We start from the raw sequence: 15,440 nt of genomic DNA, 5'->3' as shown, positions 1-15,440 counted from the left end.
CAGAGTGACTTGGCCACAGTGGCTGGACACATGGGCCAGGGTTAGGCTGAAACCTGCTATTGCTGCACCATCAACCTCTTTTAAAAAACGGTGCTACATGAAAATCAACACACGTGAAGAATTATCCACGGGCGTGTTTTGTAATGTTGTTGCTCCCTCTCCACCCAAGCTGGACCGAGGGACTCATGTTCAGGCTTGCATCAACAGGCAGTGCCTCAGAAGTGCAAGTACAGCGCTGCTTTCCCAGACAGAGTTCACTGACAAGTCAGGCAGAAAGATGTGCCTCAAGAGCCACAACTGGAAGCAGGATTCGTATGTTAATATCAAATTTGGAAATAACCAGGTAGATACACTGCTGGTGCAAACAGCCACAGCTGTATTCTACAGCCTCATGCTGGTCTATGGCACAGCGTGGATTTAACTAACTTCATTAGAGTTAGGTTGTAAAGGAACTCCTCCTATTTGAATGACTTAGAGCTAATGTAATATTTGTGGAAAGCTGAGCATTTTGTACTTCCTCTATTTGGGGAATAACAAGAAAGAGCACCTAATTTTTTCAACCTCAATGTTTATGGATGTCTGATATTTTCTTTGCCATTTGCATTGTGGAGAAAAACTGTTTCTGAAGATACTAAGAATCCTTCAATCTGCAAACAGTAGAGAGTCTCCATATATTTAGTGTCTGCACAAAATTTATGTCTGCAAATTGAAAGAATAAATTTATATAAGCAGAAACCTCACAGTAGCATAAAAGGCAAATAAAGCCTTATAATTTAAATGGGAAACAAATAAAGAAAATATTTTCCAACTTTATCCAGCTCTGCCCTGTGGCAATGGATTTATGGAAAAAGTCCTGCCAAAGATGGACTGGTGAATCAGGAGTTTTTAATGTTGTTTAAACATGTATTAAGATGGCTTTTTGCATTTCTGCAAAGTCACTGCTCCTTCTTCTCGACACCCTCTGTAAAGACCCCTTATCTCCCAGGCAGGAGTGTCCTGGGAAGATGTCCTAAGGTGTTCTCATTGGCCTTTTGTTAACCCTTTCCTATTGGCTGTTAGCTCCCTACCTGATTGGTTTTTTTGTAAGACCCTTCACCTGTAATTGGTCCCCTGTGACCCTCCCAAGAGCTTTATAAACCCCTACCCCACATTAAACTTCCTCTTTTGTCCGTCCCTCCCTGGTGGTCTGCGTGTGTGCTCCTTGCGGGGTCACAGGGTCACGTGGCGGGGGGCAGGGTGGATGAGCATGCACCTTTCCAGGTAATGGACTGACTCCCAGGGCCTGAAGGTTCCCCCCTCCAACTCATCCACCGTAACTGCCCAATTGGTAAGCACTAACAAAGGTTGACTTTTCTTTTTGGAAGAGATGCCTGCTGGGGAATGAAGAAAACACTGTGTTGTGGGAAGGATAAACCAAGACAGCTGTTTAAATTGCTTACTGTAGTATTAAGCTGTTCTTTGTACTTTTGGTTTATTGTTTGTGCTTTTTTTTTTCCTGGAGTTGCCTAACATGGTGTATGAGGATACAAAAAAATGGCTGGAATTATATTTGTGAACATGGCTTAATTCTCCACTGGAGCAAGCAGTGGAAGAAGAGAAGAAGTTTGAGATGCGCTGTCTGGTTTAATCACTGCAAGCCTGGCTGGGCAAAGGGAGCTTTGCTTGTTACTAGGATAGCAGTCATGGAAACGAAAACCAGCCTAACAGAAGCGAGCTTGTGTGTTGATGCTGGCGGAGAGAGACACCAGAGACATCAATCTTCTTTGTTCAAAGTAGAAATGGTTCACAGGAGGTCAAGTAGTAATTTTGGTCTTAAAATAATGTTGCACATTTGCCTGCCTTATGCAGCCTTGAAACCTTCTTTTAACTTTCTATCAATTAAAAGCAGACACTTAGACAAGCTATTGTTGAGCTAAGTGATAGAATAAAGGTCATGGAGCTTCAGGGTAAGGATGGCTCAAACTCGACATCTCCTGAAAAGCCAAAAAAAGGGAATTGACTCATTACAGATATTTTCTCTGGGAATTACAATAGTCAACAGTGAAATTCCCACTGGGTCCTGCAACAATAATATAATTATATTTGCCACCCGGAGAGGGAAAGCCTAAGAAATGATAATGCCAAGTTGAGTCTGCCACCTTAAGCCTGTTCTTTTGTGCATTAGTGAGTCTATGATAAAGTGACATATTGTTTCTCCTTTAGAATATACTGGGCAATTTATTCTACACTCAGATATGCTGTGTGTTCTGCACTTCAAAGGACATCAAGCCGCTCTTTATCTCCTTCATCAATGACAGGCAAGTTTGTATCCTGCTTTTAATGATGCCGCACATGCATTTTTCCAGAGACAAAGCACGTTCAGGGAAGAACTGCGGAGCCCAGCTCAGCAGAAGATTCGTGCTCCCATCAGACCAGGGTTACTGGGGTGGTTGTTTATCAGGCTGGCACTCCGTGTACCTCTTGGACTCCTGTCAGTGGTGAGCAGTGACAGAGTTTCTGACTCCCCAAACCACATTTATTGGACATATTTGGAGCCAAGTTGTGCAACTTAAACCTCATTTCAGATAAGCAATTATTTCATTTGATAATAGAATGTAGCTCTGAACCCCAGACAGTTGCAGAGAAAAAAAAAGCTGTGCTGCAGTTAGCTGGCCTCAATTGTTTTCTGTCATGCAGGGTTTTTAGTGTATGCTGCTAGTGACTTCTGCCCTGAGCATGCACACGTGTTCCCATGGATATGGAAATTTTTGCGTTCATGACTTGTTCTCCCCTTTCTCAAAGAGCTCAGTTAGTATCATTGCACAAATGGCAACTTAGCTCCTCACACCTAATTTTCCATTAAACAAGAGTTACATAGCACTAAAAGAAAGAATTCACTTCTTCCCCTCTGCAAAAAGAGGCAACTTGCAAATCTCTGTATGAACATCCAAAATGCAGGAAACATCCCACTTTAGTCATTTAGGCTTCATAAATGGGTTCTCCGAGAATAAAGGCCTGGATCTCGTGTTTGTAGGTTACTCAGAAGTCATAGCATGAAGCTGTGCCTTCAGCCACACCGTTGTTTAAAGAAGTGCCTCATAATGTGGCAGACATGGGTGCCTTCAGCAGCAAGCCTTTGCTAAGACCATTCAGGCTCTGCATTCTCCAGGTCTTAAAGCATTTCATGTATAAAGCCCAGTGTTCACATATGGAATCAGAATCTTCTCAGAAGCAGTTAAGGCTGGCAGAAGCCCAGCTAGAGATTTTGGTACCTTATCTAAGGAATTATATATTCCACGCTGCATATATATTAGAAAAGAATATATTTAAGCCTAGATGCGACTGTCAGTAAGCACCCCTTGGTGACAGAGACAAGCCGAAGGAAATGCAGGAAGGCTCTGCTTTCCCAGGTAACAGCCAAGGTCTTTTATTTCCAGATAACTCCAGAGTTATTAACTGAAAACTGTCTGGCTTCATAATGACAACGGGGCTTGAAAATGCTTCTGGAAATGGCACTTACTGAATCAATGAATTCAAACTAAATGAAGCACAACTGGGACAATTTTTCTCATTTCTCAAACTGTATCAAACATGAGAAAGCTAAGAAAACAATAACAGCATTTACCTTGAGAGAAGATAAATCCTGCCAACAGATTTTGCTTTCAAATAAATGGACTATTTTTTAAAGAAAATGTTTACATCTGAACACTGCTTAAAAAGTCCAGCACAGGCAGATACGTGTTCTGCAGACAGATGAGCTACTTAGGTAAATCGGGATATTTATACAGTGATATTAGGATATATTGCTATATGAAACATTAGTTTGGGACTCATCCAGACTTTGAAAGTGAACCACACCAGATGCTAAAAAGGAGAAAGTAAACAATAGATATAGAAATAATGGAAACACTTTTTCTATCACCTGGAATGAAGCACTGAAGTTAATAGTGCACATTAATGACTGAATAATTAATCAAGCTGCTTGAGGTAATTGTGAGTCTTCTTGTTATCAAAATAGACGGCTCCTTTGCATGTACCTGAGGTATTAATCTCCATCTTAGTGCCAAAGGGTTCGACAGGTTAGTCCACTGTACCTAACATTGTTTCTGTGTATATTCACATCTATCTGCTGTTGTATAGTTATATCCTTTTCCAGAAGCAGTTTAAACTGTCTGCTTTCGGATTTAATTAGCCACCTTATTTTTTGAATACAAATACAGAGCATACTAAATAAATAATTTAATCTTATTCTTTGTTTTATATTCCAGTATCGGGGTCATGGCCTTATCAACACTGCCCAGTCCAATCTCTACTAAATTTTCTCACACAGGCCTTTCCTGCGGTATCACAAGGCAATGCTAACAGACAGCAGCTATGGATAAAGCTGCCTTAGGTTTGGATATGGCAATTGGCAGATTTTCTAAATGTTTGAGTTTGATAAAGGGCAGGATAGCAACAAATGAACATAAATGCCCTGCTACACTTTGCATATACCCAGAGCTCCCAGGGAAGAGGGAGAAATGATCTCTTTGATCACAGATGAAGTACTTGAGCAAGAGTTTGAATACAGACTCTGCCTTGATTGATTTAATTAAATCAGTTCAGAAACTGCTTGAGCAGTGTGCACACCGCAGTGATTTAATTAAGCTCACATCTGAACTGGTCCTGCTACGCTGGAGTGAACATGAGGCCCCAGAATCCAATCACTCCAGGCAGTGGCAAATGTCTGAGGTATCAGCTGACGTGGAACACATTTCCATCACTGCCAGACACTGCTGTCAAACCTGGGCTGGCACAGTGAACACCTGGGCTGTACTGAACATCAGAGGGAAAGAGCAAGCACAAGAGCTTCCCCTTGCTCCCACAGGACAATCAGCTGTCCCAGGGTTCGATCTTTCTCTCCTAATCTCCCCTCTGTATTGATGCCCCTTTGATGGTGTTGGGAGGCCTAGAGGGGAGTAGGAATCACTCATGAATGATGGAGGGCCAGGCTCTGGTGGTTGCAGTCTCAAGTTCTCAAACACTATGCCTTTTTGGTTCTTTCTGCACTTGTCAGAAAAGTGTTTACATGGGCAGTGCCCAGGTTTGGTTCATGGCTCGTTGGATTGCTTTTACTCATCTCCTCTCAAGGACACTGCAAGTCCGAATTCATCACCCTTTGTAAAGACTAAAAGCATTACTATTATTTGTGACACTTCGTTTAAACAGTAATGACTAGGTGTAGGCATTTCCTAGAGGCTAATCAAAGGCTAGAAGGAAGTGATGGGCCAGGATCCCGCAGAGAAATTGTTATTGCAATTGTGAACCGAGGGAAAAACCAAGGAAAAAATGCAGAAAGGATTTTTTTAAAAACTGGTTACACAATTTTATTGGCATTGGAAAGAATGTATGTCTTGAAAGTTTGTCAGATTGTTTCAATCATCTTTCAATTTCCTAGCCAACTTAAAAAGTGAACTTGAAAAACATTTTACACTTTTGCTGGGTTTAGCTCACAGTCCCTTCTTCCAAACGTATCCTGTCACAAATCCTGATTTATGGTCCTATGCAAGCCCTTCTGCCACATGAGCAGTTTTCCCTTCTATCACTGAATGCAGTTTTCCTGTGTTCTGTAAGCTAATCTACAGTACTTCATTGACTTTGCAATAAAAATTGGAATGATTCCCCCAGTGCAGTCAACATTGGAAGGCCCACTACAACTAAGCATGGATGAACACAAGAGGAAGTTAAAGCAGCCAGCACACTGTGGGCTGGAGCCATTGACTCTTAACACCTCTGCTACATGTCACATTAAGTAGCACTAAGTTGGTGTTTCCTTGTCCTCAATGCATAAAAACACTGAGTTCCGTGAACATCCTCAGCTCCTCTACGTGTACCTACTAATTCAACTTTAATCTTGTCTGTTTAGACTTTAAAACGAATCAAACAAAACACTGAAAAGTTCAAAGCTTCCACAACCTCTTTGATAGGGGTACTGTGTTTAATGGGTTTTCTACTATTGATTCCCTGCCCTAAATATAGGAAAGGGTTTCCCACGGTCTAGTTTAAATTTTCTCTCCCGTAAATAAAGACAAATTATTCTTCCTAGTAGTAAACACTGAGAAACGGTGAACAACTTCTTGAACTTAACACCCTCTGCATCGCAGGAAATTAACACAGCTCCAACATAGTTCTTCCCCTAATAATCATCTCTGTTATCCAGGACAGAGAGTTACTCCCATCTCGTGCCAAAGACTCCTCTATCCTATTTAACATGCACTTGGGCTGCAGAGCATGAGATGACAGTCATTAGGACGTGCAATAGCTCTGCCTTCACCTTTTTGCATTGTGGAATAATGGACAGCCTATTTCAGGAAAAGCTACTGCAAAGTCATGAACAATCATTACAATATTCCTGTTCCTACTTAGATCTGGCATAAACTTGCAGCAATTCCCTTTTCTCTGTCTTTCCCACTTTTGTGGCACGTATCTTCAACTATGCTGGTGGCAAGCAAAATCTTTCCCTCTCCTTAGCCTGGATGCAAATGCCACTGGCTAAACAACTCACTGAAGCCTTGGTGATTTTTCTAACCAAACCAAACAAAATCTAGAGTTCATGGCTCCACAGCATTTGAAATATACTTTCATCTAACAGCTTGTGAGTGGAAATAACCTGTCCGCAAAATCAAGCAATTTACAAACAACAGATCTGTATTTATAGGTGAGCCTTTAAAGGCAGGAGTCTGCCAGCAATGACATCTGTAATCAGTGTAGTTAAACCATTTCAGTGGTTTAGTGGGCAGCAGCACAAGGACTGTTCACTTGTGACCCAAAAGACATTCTTTCTTCCCAAGCTCTCAGTTCCAGGGATTTTTTTTCCCCTCCCTTGAAGCTTATAAGACTATATAAAGAAGTAAGTATTTTTAGCATAAGCACTAATGACCAGGGATATTTTTGCAGTTCTCTAAGACTCAAAAAATACATGGGGAGAAAAAAGGCCATTGCTCATCTTATAGAACAACCCTTAACAGTAAAACCTATCTCTGCAAATAGGATAGAAGAAAAAGATTTGAAATAAAATTATTTCTCAAACCTCAATGGCTGTGGCTTTTCCAAAACTTTTTACTGCTAATTCACAAGTAATTCTGGCATGTACCAATGCCTCAGGGGGGTTTTGGTGATGCTTGGATTTTTTTTCACTATAAAGTACTGTATTTACCTCTCATAGGTACTTAAACAAAGGTTGCTACAGTCTAATTTGTATGCTGCTGAAATTAAGATATTATGCAGGCTGTGCACTTGTGCTTGACCTTCACCTTTTGTCCTTTTAATCTCAATAGCAGTTGTAGAAGCAGCAGAGTAGTATTGGTGCTGGAATTTGGGCAGTTTAGTGTTCTTTTAACAAAGTTTAGCTTTCAGGACTGGGAACACTGTACCAACCAGCCAGATCTCTGTGTACTATCAGCAGGCCCTTTATAAACAGTGCCTTGAGGTTTAAGAGTTGCTGAGAAAGGCCACGTGTTTCAGTCACGTGTAACTTTTTCAAGGAAGAGAGCAACTTTCTAAGACTTATTCATTACATAAGTTGGGATGGTGGCCATCCTTCGAAAGGCTGCACAGAGCACACTTCATTTCTATAAAAGAAAATCCTTAGATGTTTTTAGGACCGCAGAAGTTAGTTGTTAAAGAAAGGGTGAGAGCAGGCTTTGTTTCTAGGAGAGAATGAAATCAACTGGACTCCTGGGAAGCTGGGAATAACCAGGAACCTGGACAATGGAAGGCAGGGAAGAGGTTCAACTGCAGGAGGCCCAATACAGATCTAAGACTGCTCTTACAAAGCAAGCAGGAACATGTTACCCTATCAAACAAAGCCAGAGGCCTGGTCATCAGCACAAACACAGGAGACTGTTCTGTTCCAGAAAGGAAACAGATTAATATAAATGTAAAGCAATTTACCAGGTCAGATGCGAACAATTCTGAGCCTGTTACCCCTCTTTCCTATTCCTTCCTCTCAGATTTTCACCAAGGACTCTTACAGACACAGCTGCTTTGTGTTTTCCCCACTTTCCCTTACTGTTTTGAAGTGGACAAGGGTTGTCATCTCAACAAGGAATTTGTATTTTGTTTGGTCTCAACGCTGGCTGTGGTACAAGTGACCGAATCTCGTGTTGCAATAAAAGACTCTTGACCTCAGTGTCAATGAGAGCTGCGCTGGGTGTCACCAAAGCTGATGTCAGCTATTTGCACCTTGACTATTTTCTCCAGCTGGCTCCTCAGTTTGTTTCCATTTCAACTTCAGAAATCAGCAACTTAGTTGCTTTCCACAGCTCCCTTTGTTTCCTCCCTGATTAGAATTAGCTGATAGAAACTGAAAGGAATGAGAACTTTTCTGTGTTCCCAAGGTCAACGCTAAGCATCCAGCGCTGCTCAGACCCTCTGAACCAGGGGAGCCTCCAGAGGATGCACTTGCTTTCTGCCTGATTTGTGCCATCCCTCTGCTCCAGTGACTTCAGTCTTTTTGGTTTTATTCCCCCCACGTCAACATATTTTCCATGCCAACATGTTTCACAACATACCAAGCTCTTTCTGCTACTTTGTATATATAAGTAAGCAAAGGAAAAAAGCCTTTCATTACTACTCCTGCCTCTAGGATGTGGAGCTGGGATATGACTTCATCCTAGAAAAAATGCAAAACCAAACCCAAACCAGTTGTCTCCTGGGGTTTTCTTAGCTTTTAGCTCATCATAAACATTTTGTGTGGTTTCAGTAACCGTGCCTAAAACAGACTCCAGCAGGGTCAGCAGTACAAAACTCAGACACAGTATTTTCTGAGATCGGGAGATTGTATAGCCTACTTCAATGTGTAAAGTGATGTTTCTCACGGCTCTCATGGGACCAGAAGCAAAATAAACATGCAACAATGAAGCGATAAGAAGGGAAAATTAAAAGAGCTTATTGGGCAAACCCAGTCTCCAGCAGTGCTTTGTTCACACTGACTAAATTATTACAAAATAGAAAATAACCCTCAAACCCCCAAATTTACTGACAAAAATTTACTGCAGTAATTCCTGAACTTGAGGAACCTTGAGAGCCTCTATTACCAATTTCTTTTAAAGTTTTAATATATAAATAACATATTTCTGTAAGAGTAGATTTTTTCCTTTTGTTTCTAACACTCAACTTGGGTAATTAGAAGGGAAAGAGTTTATCCAGAAGCACCGAGACATTTCCAAAACAACACCCACACAAAGGAAGTTCCCTACTTCTATTTTGCCTTAATAACTACTTTCTGTAAGGGATTTTTAACTTTTTTGCAGGAAGTTGTTTTATTCTCATGTGATTGATCTAAAACCAATTTATGTATTGTATAGAGGAAAGAGTTATGAGTAGGGAGAGATGTAAGGAGAGAATTGCTTGAGTAATCAAGGTACAGGCATTTGAACTATTCAGCAGTTTAAAGAGGATTAAACCATCACGTTTCCAACTCCAAGTGCATGTGAAATATCTGGTGTTTCATTTTTTAAGCAGTGTTCTCAGCTAGAGCTTTCCTCCATAAATCTTCAATGTATTTTGCAATGGAGTAGCTAATTCCTACATTAATTTTATATGTGGGGAAATAAAGTCACTGGTACACCCTCTGACACCAGCAATCACTCTAACACTCTGGACACTGAGAGTACAGCTGCTGCTGCACTAAAAACCCCTCTAGGCCTGCTTTTGTGACACTAACTGGGACAGGAGCTTCAAGATGTATGTTAAGTGCTGAATAGAGACAGTAAGTGGAATCATTTATACACCATATAGCTCTGCCATTACACAGCTATTAGAAAAGGAAAAACATGTTGCTATTTTAGACCCCAGGCAATAAAAGGAATGAAGAAGGCAAACGTTCCAATATTGTGGTGGAGACATACACAGCACATGGCTGGGACTTTTTTGTTGTCTCTCCTGTTTTCATGCAGTGGAAGTTCAGTGTGGACTCCACCATCATAAAAAGCAGAAGCTGACCTTAATTGCTCTTTTATTTTTATTTTTTAATAATGAAAGCTCAGTATCTCCTATGATTTCACGACTCATCAAGCTGAAGGTTTAAGAAGCAAAACATGATATAGACCATCATCCCCCACTGCCCCGAATGATCACCGATATCCCGGCTTCAGTGCAGCCTCTGCATTACGATCCCACACGTCCTCTACCTTTTGTAGCTGATCTCTCCTTACCTGAGGATTCATCCTTCTGATCTTTTGTTGCCACTGCATTTTTCTTCAGACCATCTACTGTTTCACATAAAACTGAAAATAACTGTGCTTGTGGGTGCTTTCAGGGTACTGAAATTTGTTTTGTTTGTTTTTCAAGCAGTGCAAAGACCTTTCTGATCTTTTACCACACACATTCCAGATGCAGGAGACAGGAGACCGAGGCATCCCTGCTCTGCCTGAACCAAAGGAGAGTTTTCATTTCAAAAAGGAAGCACAAAGTTTACTTTGGGTTTCATACCTTTGCTGAAAGAAATCTCACAACTCTTCCTTTTTGGAAATTAACTCAGCTTCTAGAAATATCAAAGCGTTGTTCTGCTCAGGTAAGGAATTAAAGCCAGAGAACCTATATACACATTCAAAATTACCCCTGTCACCTGCTTAGAGGGCCAGGCCTGTATTTTTTAAGTGAGCTGTCAAAATTGTCTTTATTACTGAACTTCCTTTACCTCTACTTAAATAAAAGGGAATCCATAACATGAAACCTCCTCACAACACACTGGTGTCCCAGGGAAAAAGACCATTTGGTGCAAGGTTTGAGGTGGAATGGGCTGTGGAACAAGGCAAGGGAGCTGTGCCATGGCTCCTGGAAATCACTGGCAGGAGGTGAGCCAGCCCTGCAGCCACTGCACACTCCCAGCTCAGTGTGCAGTGCTGATACACTGCTCTGCCAGCTATGCCCAGGAGCTGACCTCGGTGTCCTCCAGGATGCCACGACAGAGATTAGCAGCGTTAATCCCAGTATAACAAGAGGGCTCATTTTGTCTGGCCTATAAATAAATCCAGTGATAATATAATCTCTTACTTTAAAAAGAATAAAAACACATGGGTGGGGATGGGGACCCCAAAGCCAAATAAAAACTCGCCAGGGTAACCTAAAAGCCAGTCCTGCTCTCAAAGTCACAGTGGCTTTTAGCAAATACATTATTTTTACTGAGGACCAGCAAAATTGTACTACTCAGTGGCACTAAACTTCTGTGCCTATAGCCTAGCTGCATTTTTTTCTCTAAGATATCTCACTGTAGGAATGCCCTCATTAACAAACACTGCTGCTCATGCCATCCCTCTCACAGAACTCTGTTCCTTTCATCTGAACTCAAAATACCGTTCTCTCCCAAGGAAAACTGTGAATTAATCTCCGTATGCTGCTGAAAAATTGATCTGTTGTTACTGAAAGGATGGCAATGACTACAGAAAGGGGACTGCTAGTGCAAAGAGCTTATTGGTGCTTTTGATGTGTGACAAGTTGTCACTTCAATAAACAGTCATTTTCTTACCCACTAAGAGTGTAGCAATATGATTAACTCGAAACTAATTTGGTTACCGGCACGTCATCCCAAAGATTTACACTTCTGACTTCTCCAGAGTTTTTACTGAACTGATGGCTGTAACTGATATCCATCCAAAACCCAGGTGTTCTGTGGGAAAGGCCTTGTTGGTAAATTCCCATTGTAACTGCCAAAAATGCAGCTCCATTTATTCATATGAGAGATTGACAGAGTGTCCCATATCAGTTTTGTTTTTACTGTATGCTTGCATTCGGGAAGGGGAAAAAAAACAATACACAAGTACCACAGCTTTATTTAGACAGGGGGGACTCCCAAGGAGAACAGGCTTGGAATGAAGTCACCTTTTCAAGGCTTGTCATCTCTCACCATTTTTGGATGATGTTCGGCTTCAGTCTGAATGTGGATTTGAAGGGGAAACTTGAGATAAGTGATTTGTGAGTGCAGGGGGTTTTTGTGGTGTTGTCTCTATGGAACTGTGACAAGTAGTGCCCTCAGCAGCCAGGCTGGCCGTGGAGCAGCACACTGTCAGTGACGTACCTCTGTCTGGGGCTCCCCAGCTGCTGTGGCTCCAGCCTTTCCAATCAAACTTCAGCGAGGGACCGCGGGACACAGGGCTTCCTGTGGTTCAGAAATGGTTTTATAAGTACAATTCTTATTTTCCTGAGGACTTCACTCGGGAAACAAGCTTGTGTTAGTAAATTTCCAAGTTTGTTTTGTCAGTGTTAATAGGGAAATTTACGTGGTCAGTACATTTCACAGTGGGAAAACAAACATTTTGCATTTCATTGATGGTTTCCTGTCCAGATCCATCCTTTTACCTCTTTTCTGCCAGTTCCCTTCAAACCTCTGCATAGTGTATTTGTGGAGACACACCACTGGAATTCATACTTGTCATGAACGCTTTTCACAGTTATTTCATAGAAACCCAGAACTGTTAGGGTTGGAAGGGACCTCTGGAGATCATCCAGTCCAACCCCCCTGCCAAAGCAGGGTCACCCAGAGCAGGTGGCACATCAGCACCTCCAGGTGGGTTTGGAAAGTCTCCAGAGAGGGGGACTCCACGACCTCCCTGGAATTCCCCTTCAGAAAGCATGCCACAGACCCTGGAGGCTCCCACACCCCGGGGCGTGGAAAGCCATTTTTACCGCCGCGATCCTCACCAGATCCTGGCAGACTCCTTCCCGAGGGCACGTCCCGCTCCGGGCTGTGCCGGTGAGGCCCGAGGGGAGCGGCGCTGCGGGGCTCTGCGGGCTGTGCGCGCCCCGCCGGGCGCGTCCCCTCAGCGCCTCCCGCCCTGGCCCCTCAGGGAGCGCGCGAGGGCGGGGCCCTGAGGGGCGGGGGGGGGCGGTCTCGCGCCGCGCCTCGCTCCCGCCGCACGTGCCGGCCCGGCCGCACTTCCGGCCGCGCGGGCTCATCTGCGAGGGGCGGGGGCGGCCCCGCGCTTGCGCTCTGCGGCCGCGCGCCGGCGGGGCGGCCGCTCCCGGCACAGCGCGCGCCGTCCCCTCAGCCGCCCCGGCCGGCGGGGCTGCGGCTGCTCCGTCTTCCTCCTTCCTCCTCCTCCTCCTCCTCCTTCCTCTTCGCCTTCCTCCTCCTCCTCCCCTCAGGAGCCGGCGGCGGGTGAGGAGAAGCGGGGCCGCGGCCGGCATGTGAAGCGGGGCAGCCCCCTCGCCGCCTCCTCGCCTCAGGCTCTTCCCCGGCTCTTGCTGGGGCCCCGCTCGCCATGAAGAAGTTTTCCCGCATGCCCAAGTCCGAGGGGAGCGGCGGCGGCGGCGGCGGGACGGCGTGCGGCGGCTCCGGCAGCGGCGTGGCCCTGGGCAGGGCGCTGGCGGTGGGGCGGTACCAGGTGACCCCCGAGGAGCCGCTGGCCGAAGGTGAGGACGGGCCGGTGCGGGGGGTTTGGGAGTTGCTGTTTCGGCCGGGGGCTCCTTAGTGCGCTCGGAGTTCCCCGGCACGCTGCCCTGGGTGAGTGAGGCGGGGTGAGGTGTCACCAGCGCCTGTGTCAGCCTTCTGCCAGCTAATATGAAAAAACCACAACAAACCAGCAAAAATAAAAGGCATGGCTTTCCTTGGTGTAGGGCAGCTGGTTGCTGTCAGGGTCACGAGTGGCGGTGCGGTGCTGGCAGCTTGCGCTGGAGAGCCTCCCCTTGCTGCGGGGTGCTCGGCTTGGGCTTCTTGTGGTCAACATGCACTTCGTGGTGTCCGACCTCCTCTGGGACTTCGGGAAGGGTCCTGTGAGTTTATGTAGTCGTAGGATTGTCTAGACTTTGTTAGCTGTACGACTTTGCTAGAAGCTGGAGTGGGTCACCAGCAGATCAGCCATACTTGTGTTTTGCCCTCTGTGTGTGTGGGAAACAGTGTGGTCTTCGTTTCCCACAGCTGGTAACCCGTGCAATGGATAAAATGCATAAATTCACTTCCCAGGTCACTGAGCTCAGGGTTAGACCTGTATAGCTCATACTTACTGAGTAGTTACAACACATGCTTTGGATGTTGTGGGTAAAAATAATTCACCTCTGTCACTTTTATGTGTGTCGCTCAGACTAGTTTATGTGTAAATGTACTTGTAAACTTTGGTTGCATATGTGCATTTCTTGATGAAGATTTTAAGAGATAGTTTTAACAAGTGCATGCAGATAATAGTACTGTTTAAAATAAGAACATATAGTAAGCACTTGTATTTTCATTGCTATCTTGAAAAGGTTATTGTAGAATGGCAGATTTGGAGGTTAGTATTTAGAATGCAATATTTTGTAATTGAGGTATGAAGATGATGTCAGGGCTTATCCACCAGCATAGCTGATGGCCTAAAGCATGAGTGATCCTTGCTGAGAGCTACTTCCAAGTCATTGTGGTCTGACAGACCGGAATTTCTCAGCAGAGCTGGTGGCAGGATAGAGACTTTTTAAAAAAAGTAATGACGATAAGCTCATGGACAAATTCAAGAGGTAACACAAACCCCATATATGTAGTGGAAAGGAGAGAAATTGCACAGTGCTTGATGCAGTTTAGCATATTATTAAAACGTTTTCTCATATTGTGCTGTTTTAAGAGTCACTACAGATCACTTTATTTCTTTCTCTAGCTGGCAGAAACAAATTGATAGTCCTTAAGGGCTTGGGGACAGAGGGAGTCCAAATTTTAACATTTGAGTGTTATGCAAATTATCTTCCTTACTTTAGAGTCTGAAATAAAAGTTGCATATGGATGCTTGGGACAAAAACTGATAAAAGTCAGGGCAGTGTAAGCCTGCTGCATCTTTGGGAAAGTCCCCAAGCCAACACCAGAGCTGTTCAGCAGAGAGGATCCAAAGAGGCCTGGAGGGAAGGAACAGGTGGGGTAACTGCATGGTTTGGGGTCACAGGGACATGAGGGAGCGGGGGGGGCTGACTGGCAGCTCCCTGATTGCCAGGGAGCAGCTGGGCTTTAACAGGGTGTGTCCACTTGGGTGCTCCTAACTGACCACAACAGTTTAGGGATCAAAAAGTACCTTTTCATCTAGGAATTACTTGTTGACAATCAATCCCTTGCCTTAGTAACCATTAGTAGTAAGTATGTTACTGCTCTTACATGAGTCATATTGGTATCTGTAATTAATACTGAACACTGTAAATCCCCTGTTTAGTAACTCCTCTTGGGAGGGCAGAGAACAAACTTTTTTCCCCTATCCTGTTTGCACAAGGCATTTCTTTCTTTCAGTTTCTGAATCCCAGTTTAACTGAGGCTCTTACACTTGTCAGGTAGTTGCTGATACTCAGTGTGGATGAAATCCCATTTAAGAGGTTCATATCCAAGTTATAGCTTGTGCTATGAAGCGTTAATGACACGTGAAGTTAATTAATCTAATGAATTTAACCAATCTACTTCATAGGGGATATGTGATGTTCTGATAGCAGTGGTATGGTATATTGTATTTTTTTTTTTTTTTTAGCTATTGGGATTA

General features: G+C 43.8%; 2 protein-coding genes and 1 long non-coding RNA gene across 3 annotated transcripts in view; 2 read left to right on the top strand and 1 right to left on the bottom strand.

Annotated features, from left to right (window-relative positions):
• LOC113974898 overlaps positions 1-15,440 on the top strand; it is a 423,368-nt gene that overhangs the window by 36,700 nt on the left and 371,228 nt on the right. The gene's annotated exons all lie outside the window — the stretch shown is intronic.
• Positions 11,775-12,579, bottom strand: LOC113974905. The gene is made up of 2 exons (XR_003536687.1): positions 12,038-12,579; positions 11,775-11,893 (listed from the first exon to the last, which is right to left on the bottom strand). It is a non-coding gene; the product is annotated as an uncharacterized LOC113974905 (long non-coding RNA).
• Positions 12,984-15,440, top strand: part of BMP2K (BMP2 inducible kinase) — a 41,873-nt gene continuing 39,416 nt past the window's right edge. The window contains exon 1 of the mRNA XM_027698447.1: positions 12,984-13,371. Coding sequence (XP_027554248.1) covers positions 13,221-13,371 — 151 coding nt within the window. The 5' untranslated portion in view covers positions 12,984-13,220. The remainder of the gene's footprint in view (positions 13,372-15,440) is intronic.

Source organism: Neopelma chrysocephalum, unplaced genomic scaffold (assembly GCF_003984885.1).
Source record: "Neopelma chrysocephalum unplaced genomic scaffold, ASM398488v2 Primary Assembly neopelma1_128, whole genome shotgun sequence".
Classification (NCBI taxonomy): domain Eukaryota; kingdom Metazoa; phylum Chordata; class Aves; order Passeriformes; family Pipridae; genus Neopelma; species Neopelma chrysocephalum.
The sequence above is the reverse complement of the archived record's forward strand: the minus strand, read 5'-3'. Positions and strand labels throughout refer to the sequence as shown.